The following is a 15,810-nucleotide window of genomic DNA, read 5'->3' as shown; positions in this document are numbered from 1 at the left end:
TCGCAAACAAACAGAAAACAATTTGCAAGTACAAAGGTCAATTTGATGGAAAATGCAGTGGAGTAACACATATTCATTGTTTGTTGCAAATGTAAATAAATGAGCCTAGATAATATTTCATCATTACACTAACAAATGGAAGTTTTATCAGAAAAATAAACTGTAAAGAAATCACTGGAAACTAGTGCGATCACAAAACGAACTTGATAAAAGCGTCCGTTTGTTGGCATTTTTGTTGTTTACTTAAAGGGATAGTTCACTTTGAAAATAATTTTTGATATGTTTTAGCTTACCTCAAGGGCATCCAAGATGTAGGTGTCTTTGTTTCCACAGTATTTTCAATTTTGACATTTTTCAGTCAAACCGTTGTTGTCTTATCAGTCATACACTGGAGCCTAAGGGGGTCCACCAAAAAGCATGCACAGAGAAGTCCAAATTAAACATGATTTAATGACTCGTAAATGTAAGTACACATTGATGGCCTAAGACACGAAACGAGCGGTTTGTGTGAGAAAACGAACAGTATTTATATCGTTTTACCTCTTGTAATCATAGCCATGACAAAATTATCTGACGGCACGGGCGCTTCGGGCTGCACATGCGCTTGAAGTGATCGCTTGCGCGCCTACGTCACTCTTTGTTTATACAGAGATTTCGGAAGTTTTACCTTTCACTAAAAATATTTAGATATACGGGAAACCGCAATGGAAGACGATTTCGGTATATCTAAATATGTTTAGTAAAAGGTAAAACTTCCGAAATCTCCGTGTAAATATTGAGTGACGTCACACGCAAGCGATCACTTTCGGCGTAACATTGAACTGATTCAGTTCGGTTCAGTTGGACATTGAACAATTGATTCAGATCACTTTGACGTCACTGTGATTAAACGAGGTAAAAACGCTATTTTCTCACAAAAAACGCTCGTTTCGTGTCTTAGGCCATCAATGTGTACTTACATTTACGAGTCATTAACCCTTTAAAGGTTTCAAACCCAAGCATCGACGTTTTACCACAGGTTTACAATAATAAGTGATACATTTATCATTATGAATTAATTGTGTTAAAGGGTTAGTTCACCCAAAAATGAAAATTAAGTCATTACTTACTCACCCCCATGCTGTACCAACCCCGTAAGACCTTCGTTCATCTTCGGAACACAAATATAGATATTTTTGATTGAATCTGAGAGCTAGATCAGTCCTATATAGACTGCCTAAGGGACTGGCTCTTGACGGCCCATAAAGTCATTAAAGAAAAGGTTTAAATATTCCATGTGCCTACAGCGGCTCAATTATAAGTTTATCAAGCGACGAGACTACTTTTTGTGCGAAAAAAACATAAATAACGACTTTATTCCACTATTCCATTACTTCCTTATGGGCGCATGCGCGAGAACTGAGACGAGGACGTTCTCATTCGTCTACTTCTTGTTACCGGCTGCTCACCGCTTAGGAGTTTTACCGCCCCCTAGGGTTGGGTATCGAGTAAAGATTGGAACCGAGACTAACTTTTCGTTTTTCCCGGAATCGTTCAAAAGTAAAAATTTCGATTCCTAGTTTCAATATTCACAGTCCGCCGAGCGGAAGAAGAAACCGCTGAACAACACCAACGAAGAAGCGTCTACCAGAAGTGTTGGCATAACCACGCGAGTCAAACATGAGTAGCTTACGTCGACGATCCAAAGTGTGGCTTCACTTTTCTAAAAATAACGAAATCTCGGCAAAATGCAAAATTTGTGACAAAAGGAGTATTTTTACAGAAGGAGTATTTCCTTCAGAAAGGCCGTTGGTTAGCAAGGTTAGCTAAACTTTTTTGACCCTGCCTCTTAAAAGAATCGGAATCGAGAATCGTTAGGAACCGGAATCGAAACAAGGAATCGGAATCGGTATCAGAATCGTTCAAATTCAAACGATACCCAACCCTACCGCCCCCTACCGTATAAAATGATGATCCATATATAAGGCGCTCCGGATTATAAGGAACACTGTCGTTTTTTGAGAAGATTAAAGGCATTTAAGTGCACCTTATAGTGCGGAAAATACGCAAATTGAAAAGCGTATGTACAGCGCGCATCTTCCTCTGCTTGTAAACAGAAAGTTTTGCGCTTCCAGCTGAGAACGTCCTCGTCTCAGTTCTTGCGCATGCGCCCATAAGGAAGTAATAGAATAGTCGAATAAAGTCGTTATTTATGTTTTTTTTTCGCACAAAAAGTAGTCTCGTCGCTTGATAAACTTATAATTGAGCCGCTGTAGGCACATGGAATATTTAAACCTTTTCTTTAATGACTTTATGGGCCGTCAAGAGCCAGTGCCTTAGGCAGTCTATGTAGGACTGATCCAGCTCTCAGATTCAATCAAAAATATCTTTATTTGTGTTCCGAAGATGAACGAAGGTCTTACGGGGTTGGAACAGCATGGGGGTTAGTAATTAATGACTTAATTTTCATTTTTGGGTGAACTAACCCTTTAAGATTGCACATTTGTGACAACAGTGCATGTGCAAGTGATTTAAGGAACTCAAAATGAAAGGTCCACTAAGTAGTGCTCATGCTGAATGTGTCCCTCTGCACTCATTGTCATTGGTGGCTTGCCGTGTGTGAGAGTGAAATTGTTACAAATCTACAGCTTCTCAAATGGAAATGTCCCTGTATCTTTTCCCAGGTTCTTTAGTCGTAGAGAAAACTCCAGTCCGCCATCCCAGCGGTCCACAGCAATTCCTTTTCCAACAAATGAACCCAGGCCCCAGACCCGATGGTCTTCAGCCAGGGTTCCGGAGCTCACCATCCCAGCAACACCAGCAACAACAGCAGCAACAACAGCAGCAGCAGCGGCAGAGCACACTGGCCCAACTGCAGATGCAGGTGGAGAAACTCTCCCAGCAAACCAACCGCCACCAACCACCCAATCAATGGTCATGGTACCACGGTATGCGCTTACCAGGGCCGCCTCCACATAGACCCCTACAGGGTGGCTCGCCATCTCAGACGTTACCCAGCATGCCTCAGCACGGGCGCAGATATGGCGCACGAAGCCCTCCACCTATGCTTCAGCCCTCTAGCTTACCTACACAGGTGAAGTGTGACCTAATATTACAAGAACGTTACTGTAAATCATAGGAGACCTATATGCTTCTGGTCGACAGTTTGCAATGATTAAATACTTTTGTCTCTAATGCTCACCAAAGCTGCTTTCATTTGATCAAAAACACAGTAAAAACTGTAGTGTTGTGTAATATTATTGCAGTTTAAAAGAACTGCTTTCTATTTGAATATATTTTATAATGTAATATATTTTATGTAATATAATTATTCCTGTAATCAAAGCTGAATTTTCAGCATCATTACTGCAGTCTTCAGTGTTACACGACACTTTAGAAATCAGTCTAATTATATCTAACAATTTCTTATTTTCTTCATTACCATTCAAAGTCAGTAAGTACCCAGTTAGCAAACTGACATTGAATCAACGTGGAAATATGACATCGAAACAACGTTGATCTGACATTGTTTTGCTCATCGAATTAACGTTGAACCAACGTCAGACGCGTCATTCTTTCAAAACTAACGGAAAATCAACTTGAAATCAACGCGTTGTTTCAACGTTATGAAAGCAAACCAATTTTCGATTTTCATTTAGCTTTGAAGAATGCCGCGTCTGACGTTGGTTCAACGTTAATTCGATGAGCAAAATCAACGTTGTTTCAATGTCATGAGAGACGTCGTTTCCACGTTGATTCAATGTCAGTTTGCTGTCTGGGTAAGATTTTAAAAAAATTATTCAGCAAGGATGCATCAAGTTGATCGAACGTGACTGAAGTTTTAGTAGTCTTATATGTGTATGTAAAACATCTTGTATAATATTAACTGCTGATTAGTTTTCAACATTTAATAATAGTAAGAACCATTAATAATAATGGAGCATAAATCAGCAATTGGAATCATTTCAGAAGAATCATGTGACACTGAAGACTGGAGTAATGATGCTGAAATTAAATTCAGCTTTGCATCACAAGAATAAATTACATTTTAAAATAAAGTCAAGTATAATTATATAGTACTTTTCACAATATAGATTGCATCAAAGCAGCTTCACAGTATCAATCAATCAAAATAATAACAAAGTTCGTTTCTTAAGCCCCTTTCACACAGCGAGTTGATCCCAGGAAATTGCCGGCAAATTGCCAGAACGCCTTCTGTGTGAACGCAAACACGACCTGGGATTGATTCTGGGATTGATCCCGTGTTGGGGACCTAGTAACATTGCCGTAATCAGTCCCGGAACGCGCGCTGTGTGAACAAAAGCCAGGACCAATGCCGTAAAAGGGTGTGTCTTTAGTGATGACTTTAGCTCGTGCCATCGCGCGACTCTGTTGCTCTTAGAAGAAAGTTTGTGTTCGTCATCAACAAAGAAAGGACGAACAAATACCTGCAAACTAGGGCTGCACGTTTTCAAGTTTTTCATTAACCGTTAACCGAGGCCCTTTCGGTTAATACTCGGTTAACCTATTGTGTGCGCGCCGCAACCTCGAGATACAGAGTTAATTTTTAACACCTTTAATAACTGGTCGGACCCCATTTGAAACGAAATTAATTTATAGAAATAAAACGCAGTGGTAAGTTCAGAGCAGTTAAAGTAGGTGCGTTTCCATACCCTTCAAACTGAAATTGCCCATTGAAAATACGCACATTGGCAACACGTCCATTTCGCAAAAACTCCGTGTCCGCAAATAACAATAATAATTATCATTATTGTAACATTTTATAGGCTGCATATGTAGAAGACGCTTTTATCCAAAAAAGGAGCAAAGCACAAATAAACACAATATTTTGACGCCTATTCAGTGTGTGTGCTTAGTGTGGAGGCTGCGAGACGCCCATGTGAACACTTGCAATTTCATTGCAGTTCTTTCAGTGGAAACAACTTAAAATACTCTTTCATTTCTGGTCATACAGAAAATAATAATACATTATTCGCAAATACATTTATTTGCCTAAACTCACAATAACAAGAAAACGTTGTGCTTTAACAAACAGGCGCGCTTCATGATTTCCGTGAACTGAAGCGCGAGAACTGAAACAGCCGCATTCGAATTTGTTCGTTTTAAATTGGAGATTTAAAGCATAGGCTTTAAATGTCTAATTTAAAACGAACAAATTCGAATCAAAAGCCAATATCTCCTGACTATGTAATTATAGCTAATTATGTATTTCTCTCTAAAGGTGCATCCGGGGATGGAGATTTGTTTTTAGGAGAAACTGATTTAGAAAACAATAGTTTATTAATAAACAATTAATGCCTCGTTATTTTATATTATTTTATTATCAGACACATTTATTATATCTTATAAATCATCTAAATCCCCTTTCTGTAGGCTGTGGTTACGGCTCTTCTCATTCAGCACTGCGGAGGAAATATAATTTCCAGGTTCTAATTTGGCCTCAGAAAACCAGTAAAATCTTTTTTTTTCCATATTCATTTGTCAAATATTTTAAATGTTTAAAGGGGCAAAAAAATCAAACAAATATCTGAAAGTTCGTCGATATATAGCCTATATATTTTTGCGCAGCATTTGACCTAGTCCTACAATTCAAATGAACATTTTGGTGTTAAACTCTGCGTTTTACAAAATACAACAACTGTTCATTTTTCATTTTGCAATTAGGCCTACGGATTAAATAAGGGGAAACGAATGAACACAACAGTGCACTGACCGTTTGGACGAGGCAGAGTTCATTTTTAAAATTTATAAAAGATACAAGTAATAGCCTACTAGACAAAACCTCAAAGAAATGCCACAATCAAGACCGCGGAGCAGAAATGAGGGAGAAACACACAGAAACACTGTGACTTTCCCTGCCATGCCATTAATGCTTGGATGACACACCACGTCTCCTTCCAAATAATAATAATGTCTAGTGCGGTGGCTGTGATATACCAACGTCCATTGCCATTATTTTTGGAATGGCTTATTGCGAAAGGAAAAAAAAAAATGTTTTAGTCGCATAACACCGTTAATAGAAACGCTGTCATTTCACAATATTTTTTTATCGACAATCACAAAAAAAAAAAAAAAACGCAAAAGTTTTGTGCAAATATGTATTGACGCCACTTAACCGAGCAAAAAGGTTTCACTCGGTTCTGCAATTTTAAAGGTTACTGCTAATCGGTTAACCATGGACAACCCTACTGCAAACTGGAGCGAAGCAGAGACCAGGAGCTCCTCACTATCCGTACTGAAGCTGAGATCGTTCACCAGTGCGTGTACGGTATGCGCGTTTACATGTTTTCGACGCGTCCGTTATACGTCTCATCCTGACGTCATGTGTCTTCCCGGGATTTTTACGGGTTGTGTGTGAACACACACACAGATCCCGGCAAATCACTGGCAGTGTGAATGAACAGAAATCAGACAATTCCGGGACAAATGCTGGGTCACATTATCCGTGTATTTTCTGGAATCTCTGTGTGAAAGGGGCTTTAGTGGAATAACATCCACGTTTGGTAGAGCAGATCAATGGTATTAATGATTGGTTAATTTGAATATTCATATATTCAAGTAGAAAATAGTTCTTATAAATGAAGCCTTGGTGAGCAGAAGAGACGTCTTTCTAAACATGAAACAAATCCTAGTTATTCCAAGCATTCAAATGGTAGCGTATGTTAATACAATGTTCATTTATGAATGGAAAAACTGTTGTGTAACTCTGAACTTGCTGTTTTTTTCTTTTAAGACTCTGAGGGGTCTCATCAACAATCCCACCTTCCCTCCTAAACCAATGGAAGTGCTGCCTAGAAGTCGCTATCCGCACAGTGCTGCTCTTTCCAGTGGAGCTTCACATCCCTCTCCACACACGCTCCATCAGGTGAGTGTGGCCATCTTTTTCCACCATTCCACCATATACAGTAATATAAGCACTGACCAATTATGTGTATATATATCAGGGAACTACACTGCGACCAAAATGGTCGCATATGCGACCTTTTGAAATCCCATTGCGACCCTAATTTTTATGGGTCGCAAATGTATCACTGACTATTTTGACGGGTCTGTTTTTTTTTTGTTTCTTTCGGGTTGTATTTAATCTTCTAAAACCTGTCGGATCGTCCGCTTTTTGTCCCGCCAAAGCCTTTTTTGATCGCGGTGAGTGTTGTAGAGTAGAATGACTGATGCGTTTGACAGGGCGCAAACGAGCTGAGAGAGAGAGAGCGCGCCCTGGCCGCGCGTGCACTATCACGTCTTCACACAACAACACAAGCGCTGTCTTGCTCTCTCTCTCTATCGCGCGCATATTATTCAAATGACATGATAGTAAAAGGTTTGTGTCTTTATAATAGGCATGCTAATCATAATCAAATAAGCTACCATCTGAGCCTGCATGGCGGCAGGAAAAAGACGCAGAGATGTAAGACACCGTGTCTCTTCCTTACACCAAAGGTAGATTTGCGGTCTGGTGTTCGCCTGATAAACTCTGCCATGAGCTAACTAATTATATTGCTAGCGCTGATATTGACATCGACTAACGTTATATGATCACTAGCAGTTTTTTAGACTAACGTTAGTTTTTTCATAATCATAATCGCGTGATTCGCGTCAAGACACCTGATTGGCTAATACTACACACTGAAGATAAATTAAATGTTTTTTTAAATAATTACTGAAAATATCCCTCTCTTCATCCCACACCCCAAACATGACATACAAAATGTTGTGGATGGAACAGAAACAACCAGAGAAATATTTATAAGCTATCATTTTATTGTCATCACAGCTTTCCAACAGTCCTGCGTATGATTCTACATTGATTAAAAAAGAAAATCAAATGTGTTTTAATTGTAATTATTTTATACGGAAATCATGTATTTATAATTCAGATGAGAATAAAGTTAGGGTTAGTTAAAATTAAGGAAAATAAATATATTGATCTGAAATATTGCAAATTAATTTTACATTCATTCAAGTACAATTACCAAACATATATCAAGGTCATTTTGTCTTTTTATTAATTTAATTAATAAACTAATTATATAAAACTATTGTCAGTGCACTACAAATAAACTGGTTCTATGCCTTTATTAATAAAACTTAAACAACTTAAAAAATACGAGGCTTAAGACATTTATAAAAATGCCTTCTGCATTTTTGTTTAGCTTTTCACTCCATTGTACCGAATCGTACCGAACCGTCTGAATGTCCGAACCAAGGTATGAACCCGACCCAACCGTGACTTCTGTACAGTTCCACCCCTAATGCAGTTTCATTATTATTCATTACTATCCAGAGTGCGGCTTACTATAAATAATTTGTGCGACCAAATCATGTTTTGCACCAGTAACTGAAAAAGTTAGTAGCGCAAGTGCCACCAGTGGAAAAGGTTAGTGTAGTTCCCTGTGTATATATATATGTATGTGTGTGTGTGTGTATGTATAAAACATGCAAAATTCTGTTTGGGCTTTTTAAGCAAAACATGCAAGCAACATCATACCTGAACAGGAGATATGAACCCAACGCGCTGCTGACGGCTCAAAGGCCCAGTTATCCACCCAGTCACCCCACCACACCAACAGAGCGAACTGGTAAGCTTAATTGGCAAAAAAACAAACAAATGTCTGGCATTGGTAACCGTTGTGTCTTGTTAATTGGAGAAATAATGTTTTGCTGTCTAGTTCACTATACTGTTTGTACTGTGTTGTCAATTGACCCTTCGCTAAGCCCCGCCCTCCCTAGTTACTGTTGCTACGCCTGTCAAGCTTTCGCGGCTGGCCCATCTATTATAGTGTGGATGCACCCGGTATCAGACATTCCCAATGAGATAATTAGTAATTTTCGGCGAACAAGTGAAATATCTCAGAGAGCAAGACAAAAGGGACTACAGTATGCATTCGAGGGATATATTTACGACATTATATGCAACCGATTCGAAAATAATTTCTTAAAAATTGAAGTTAAAGCCTAACGTTATAGTCCCATCGCAAGCAGCAGCGCCTCGTACGCTGACCGTTCACATGGGAAACACAAATTGAGGAACAGCTATGTTCATACACAGCAGGGTATGTGAAAATAATCATAATAATTATAAATCAAACAGCTTATCAATAAATCTTGTGGAATAACACTAATACCGGGAGAGCCGCGATCGGATTGGGTTAAATTACTAGGGGTAACGTTAGTAGGACGTCGATTAAAAAAATGCTGAATTATATTTTAAAGTATGTCAGTGAGCCTTTGTCTTGTCTCTTTAATCGTCTTATTTTACGTTATCATTATGACCAAAGAACCGTCAATATTTCCAAGCAATAGGTGTTTTTGTTAAGCATGTCGACATTTACCAGTAGTTGTGAATGGGTCTCGCACATAGACGCTAGATCACGCCAATCATTTCTCCCCTTGGCTTTTAGATTTTCTGGAAGGAAAACAACTCCTCTCCCCCGTCCAAAGTTTTAGTATACCGGTATCAGATTTGCACAATCCATACGCACAATGCTTCAGCATGTTTACCTCGTTTGAAAGCTTGCCAGACCTCCTGCGCATAGTTACGGTTGCTAAGACATGATTGCCCAGTGGCGGTTTTCGGGCGTGGCTTAGCGAAGGGTCAATTGCTTTGTGTAACAGCACTAACCGAGGATTGCCTTGATTTTATTGGACTTTTAGCACAAGGAAGGCAGTTTTCTCAAATGTCTATCACCTCATCAGAACCAAAGACCAGGTAAATATTTTACCAATATTTTTCTGTTAATTGAAGGTGGACCATTTCACGATGAAATTGTATCATAGTGTACATGGTTATTTATTATCAGCGGACCAATCTGCAACATTTAATCACTCCTGTTACAATTAAATTTGTTAGCACTGTAATCATGTTTAGCTTCATTCATTATAATGGAGGTATGCAGCAAAGCATTTGTGAAGTCACAACACGTATAACCTTGAGGCGGACGGGCTACAACAGCAGAAGACCCCACCGGGTACCACTCATCTCCACTACAAATAGGAAAAGAGGCTACAATTTGCAAGAGCTCCCCAAAATTGGACAGTTGAAGACTGGAAAAATGTTGCCTGGTCTGATGAGTCTGGATTTCTGTTGAGACATTCAGATGGTAGAGTCAGAATTTGGCGTAAACAGAATGAGAACATGGATCCATCATGCCTTGTCACCACTGTGCAGGCTGGTGATGGTGTAATAATGGTCAGTCCCTCCAGGATTTCGCGGGCCTTTTTTGTGATTGTTGGGGCCTAAAATGCCTGATGTTGCGGCCGCTTTTTAAAAAAGTTGCGATAAAAGTTGCGATGTTCTTCTGCATGTTTTTATAGGTTAAAACGGCAAAGATAGATAGATTTTTAACTTAAAATGCCCATATTATGCTTTTTGGCTTTTCCCCTTTCCTTTATTGTGTTGTTATATTTTTTTGTGCATGTTATAGGTTTACTAAGAGAAAAAAGTCCAAAGTCCACCCCAAAGGGACTTATTATGTCCCACAGAAAACACTGTTCATCATCTGCATCTGCTCTATTGTAGTCCAGAATTGACTTAAGAGACAAAGTCACACACTTTGTAACACACGAACAAACTAACTAACCATTAGTAACCATAAAAGGCAAAACAAACGATTTGAAGACACAGCAAAACCTAACAAACTAAGCTTCTTTTTTTTTTTTTAAAACAAGATCTGCACCTGCAAAAAAGTCAATGTGCAGAACCTCACAAACATTAAGCAGCATTTATGTTGAATGATGCCAATACTAATAAAGTGCAAAATACAGTTTTAGGAATAGCCACTAAAGTTAAATGGTGGAAAAAACAAATGTTTGATAATGTATTTTAATATAGCTAATATAATATAATATAGCCGCATATCCAAGCTTAATTTTTTTTTTTGTCAGACAATAGAACGAGTCGGCTAGCTATTTTTTATGTGTTAAATTTTCTGAATTGAGAGAGTTCGGGAACTGGGTGAACTAATGCACTGTGATAGTGAGTAGCCTACTACAAGTGATAAACACAAGAAAAGAACGGAAAATAAAATGGTCAAACTCAATTCTTTAAATATAAAACAAAAGAGAAGCAGATAAGTGATAAGTCCGTGGAAACAACACTGCTCATTCGCGTCTGTCAGCTGCCGTGCAGCCGTTCACTGAACAGGGTTGCAGAGAGAGGTGTGACGGCAGGGAGAAAGCAAACCTCACGCTCGCAGGATTGTGCTGGCAACATTTGGTTACTGAGGTTTGTCCAAAAAGCCGCTAGATTTGTCTCTAGTCGCTTTTTTATATCACTAAATATAGCGACAAAGTCTAAGTTGGCAACATTGGCCTTTTCTGTTATTTTTGTAGGTAGCCTAAATGTGAGACGTTGGCAGTCCACATCTGCTGCGTCTTCTGAACAAAACAAAACAAGTGAGTTTGCTGACGTATGACGACGCTTTGCAGGAGACCGCGGCGCGATGATTCGTCAAAGTTGCAGAAAAGTTGCGGTGATTTTTCAAAATTGCAAGGCGCACTGAATTCACGTGGATTTGTTGAAGTTGCGTTAATAGTTGCGATCGCGACATCGCGAAATCCTGGAGGGACTGAATGGTGTAGGGGATGTTTTCTTGGCAGACTTTAGGCCCGTTAGTGCCGATTGGGCATCATTTAAATGCTACGTCCTACTTGAGCATCGTCCTACTCTCTGTCGTAGACTTGATTCTGTTTGCAATGGCCTTAATGTGCTTTAACATTGTGTGTATAGCATGCTAGGTCATATAGGTCACGTTTACTAGTTAACCCCCCCATATTACAGACAAGGTTTAAGTCTAGTCCCAGCCTAAAATTCATGTTTGAGCGGTTTAAACTGAAACCGACTTGCACTGACGCATCTTCAAAAAACCTCTAAGGGACGTTTATAAAAGCTAATTAAATGTCCTAATTGAATTAAGACCTAATCCTGGCTGTGAAACCAGGCCTTTCCTTCACGAAATGTAATGCTAGTCATTTTGTTGTTTTCCTGTTAAAGTTCTGTCTCCTGGAAACGTGCAGAAGCCCCCCAGAGTGGCCCATCAAACCCCTCCACCAAAAGAAGACGCAGGTTGTCTCCAGGACCGGTCATCGTCATCAAAGATGAACCTGAGGATGATGATGAAGTTCATTTTGTAAGCTTTCACTCATTCTGAACTAGTTCTGAACATCAGACTTGTGTGTATATATATTTAACACATTCCATTTTTTCTTTTTTGTGCTACTGTAGGTAAACACCAGTGCTAAAGCCAGTCTTCCAGACAGCACAGGGGTTCAGTCTCAAACACCACTGCAGGGTGAGCAGCAAACAGAGAAGACCCCAGAAGCCGACGAAGACCCCAATGAGGACTGGTGTGCTGTGTGCCAGAACGGAGGAGAACTGCTCTGCTGTGACAAATGTCCCAAAGTCTTCCATCTTACCTGCCATGTCCCCACTCTGACTGCATCCCCGAGGTAACGGAAATATCGAAAGCAACTAACAACCCCAACTGAAAATAAGAAGTTATTCAATTTGATCTGTAGAGATTTCATATCTAATGGCCTGGTTTCACAGACAGGGCTTAGATTAAGCCAGATTAAGATTATATTTGAAGATATGCCAGTGCAGGTTTCTTTCGGTTAAAAATCTCAAAACATGCATTTTATTTGGGGACTACAGGCCTTGTCTGTGACACCGGGCAGATGTATATTATACTGTATAATTAATCAGATGTATACAAACTGGCTAGTTGTTTATCTAATCAGATTTTTAAAGACAAAACTATATTTTTATAATTGAGTCTCTTATGGCATATGCATGTGAATGTGTTTTTGGTTTGTGTCCATCAAAAATAATCAAATGAGACCTAGGATTGTCATATGAAAAGAAATTTAATTGTTGTACTCTCTCAAAAAAGGCATTACCATATACACTGCCCTGCCAAATAAAAATGTCGCTGTTTGGATTAAAATAGGCAAATGCTTAAGTGTCTGATTGGATCGTTATTGCAGTGATTATTGTGTTTTTATCTTGTTTTATGCTACGTTCACACCGGACGCGAATAGCGCGTCAGGCGCGAATGATTTCAATGTTAAGTCAATGCAAAGACGCTTTACACGCGTGAAAAATTCCTGCGGCACGAATGAGGCGTGGAGCGAGGCGCGGAAGACGCGAATACGCCTCATTCGCGCGTCAAGTTCGCGCAAATGGCGCGAATTGAGCGTCTGGTGCGTTAAAGGGTTAGTTCACCCAAAAATGAAAATTCTGTCAGTATTTACTCACCCTCATGTTGTTCCAACCCCGTAAGACCTTCGTTCATCTTCGGAACACAAATTAAGATATTTAAGATATTAAGATCGCTCCTGCATACAGTCCATAGGCTTCTTGAGGGACTGGCTCTTGCTGTCCCCGAAAAGTCATTAAAGACATCGTTAAAATAGTCCAAGTGACTACAGGGGCTCAATCTTAAGTTTATCAAACGACGAGAACACTTTTGTGCGCAAAAAAACAACAAAAATAACGACTTTATTTCAACTATTCGTTTATTTCTCCCTCTGCGCGAGTCAGGTTACTAGTTTAATAGCGTAAGCTTCTGTTATTGTACGTCACACGCATCACACACACATGACCAGCGTCGGCCAATTGTGAGCCTATGTGTGACGTAGCTCTACGCAATCACACTACGTTAACTGACTTACAGGCTCATGGAGAAGGAAGTGAATAGTTGAAATAAAGTCGTTATTTTTGTTGTTTTTTTGCGCACAAATGTGTTCTCGTCGTTTGATAAACTTAAGATTGAGCCCCTGTAGTCACTTGGACTATTTTAACAATGTCTTTAATGACTTTTCGGGGACAGCAAGAGCCAGTCCCTCAAGACTGTATGCAGGAGCGATCTTAATATCTTAAATATCTTAATTTGTGTTCCGAAGATGAACGAAGGTCTTACGGGGTTGGAACAACATGAAGGTGAGTAAATACTGACAGAATTTTCATTTTTGGGTGAACTAACCCTTTAAGCGCGAAAGATTCAGTTAGTGCCATTTGTGCATTCACGCGTTTGACGCGAATTCGCGTCTGCCGCCCGAGTTGAAAAATCTGAACTTTGGCGTGAATTCGCGCCGCGTTAACCAATCAGGAGCCTAGCTGCTTGCTCACGTGGTGAAGTGTCTGGATGCTTCAATCAATTATTTTGTTAATATGACTAAATGCATGGTGGGATTATGCACAACAAAGCAAATGTTTTATCACTTAAAACATTATTTCTATATACGAGACATGTTCATTTTGTATTGAATGTTATTCATTCCATAGCTAGATTATATGAAATAGTATTATGTTGTAAAGACAGTCAACATATGTGCATAAATTCGTGTCTGGACGTGAGAGAGAGAAAAAAATCACAGGACAGGTTAATAACTTTTGAAGGCTGGCTCTATTTATCATCAAAACAAAAAATAAATGACAGCTAGATTAGATGGATGAGGGCGAGGGTGATCCTCGCTCCGATGCGGGACAACATGTCATCAAACTGGGCGCGTGACAGGCGGAAGTACCGCTGACAGCGGCCGTCATCCAGCGCAGCTCCTGGAGCGAGCAAATGGTGAAACTCGCCAAACGGTTCGGCTCTGAAGGGTCCGGTGGACACAAATATACGGCGACGATGATCCCCACGCCGCTGTTCTGCTCTCCAGAGTAAATATAGAGCGGTAACTCTCTTGATGAATGCTCGGTCGACATAAAAACAATGGCCGCCAATGGATTTCGATTCTGACGCGCGTAAATTTCGCTTCAAACTTTTGTTTTTACGCGCGCCAGTTTCACTCTTTACACGCGAATTAACACAAAGTGGTCAAGCGTCAAACTAGGCGCGAATTTGACGCGCGATTCGTGTTCGGTGTGAACGTAGCATTATGTTTTGCAACAGTTCTTGATGGAGAGTGTAGCTTTTAATTTCTTTAAAAATGTGTAGGAAGACACATCATGGCCATATAACAGGATGACAATGTCAATATTTATCAGGCTCAAATTGTGAAAAAATGGTTGGGAGGATGAAGAATCGTCTTCACACATGAATCGGCACCTCTGAGTCCCGAACTTAAATTCATTGAAAGTCTGGAGGAGACTTTACAGAGTGCATGACTCTTTCCTTTTTTCAATACAAGAGTTAGACCAAAAATTGATGCACCTCTTGATGGAAATAACATCACAACATTAATTTCCATTAAGAGGTATATCAATTTTTGGTCAAGATCTTGTAGTGTAATTAAAATTCCTCCGAAACCCTCCACCACTCCCAGCTCCACCTGTCTATATCTTACATTGTCACAGAATTGTGTCTGTGTATCTGTCGGCAAGTCCATACTTGCTTTGAAGCAGCAGCAGATCTTTTTACATGCCAAAACAATTCAGAGAGTTGTCATGATTGAAATATGTATATGTGTATTTTTAGTGGTGAGTGGTATTGTACATTCTGCCGTGACCTTACCTCACCTGAAATGGAGTATAACGTCAATGCTAGCGGAGAATCGAACAGTGTGAAGCAGGATCCGGATTCTAAAGCTTTCACTCCCGTGGATAGAAGAGTATGGACTACTTTCAATTGAGTTCTGCTTTATTTTTTACATTTTTAAAAAAATATATATATATTTTATAATGGCTTTCCATTTATATGTGTCCTTGCAGAAATGTGAGCGACTGCTGCTTCGTCTTTATTGCAATGAGCTCAGCACAGATTTTCAGGAGCCTGTAACTCCATCGGTAAGATCATCCATCTCACATAGCATTCGACATGCATCAACTAGATTGGATTGATTTTCATTAAGGAAACTGCAAAAAATACA

At 39.6% G+C, this 15,810-nt stretch overlaps 1 protein-coding gene across 1 annotated transcript in view; it reads left to right on the top strand.

Moving 5' to 3' along the window:
• Nucleotides 1–15,810, top strand: part of trim24 (tripartite motif containing 24) — a 53,642-nt gene that overhangs the window by 23,646 nt on the left and 14,186 nt on the right. Inside the window, exons 9-16 of the mRNA XM_039673155.2 lie at nt 2,664–3,073; nt 6,734–6,865; nt 8,462–8,576; nt 9,652–9,706; nt 11,990–12,125; nt 12,221–12,444; nt 15,420–15,552; nt 15,653–15,727. Coding sequence (XP_039529089.2) covers nt 2,664–3,073; nt 6,734–6,865; nt 8,462–8,576; nt 9,652–9,706; nt 11,990–12,125; nt 12,221–12,444; nt 15,420–15,552; nt 15,653–15,727 — 1,280 coding nt within the window. The remainder of the gene's footprint in view (nt 1–2,663; nt 3,074–6,733; nt 6,866–8,461; nt 8,577–9,651; nt 9,707–11,989; nt 12,126–12,220; nt 12,445–15,419; nt 15,553–15,652; nt 15,728–15,810) is intronic.

This window comes from Pimephales promelas, chromosome 24 (genome assembly GCF_988280905.1).
Source record: "Pimephales promelas chromosome 24, fPimPro1.hap1.1, whole genome shotgun sequence".
Taxonomy (NCBI): domain Eukaryota; kingdom Metazoa; phylum Chordata; class Actinopteri; order Cypriniformes; family Leuciscidae; genus Pimephales; species Pimephales promelas.
This window is presented reverse-complemented; position numbering and strand designations above follow the sequence as displayed.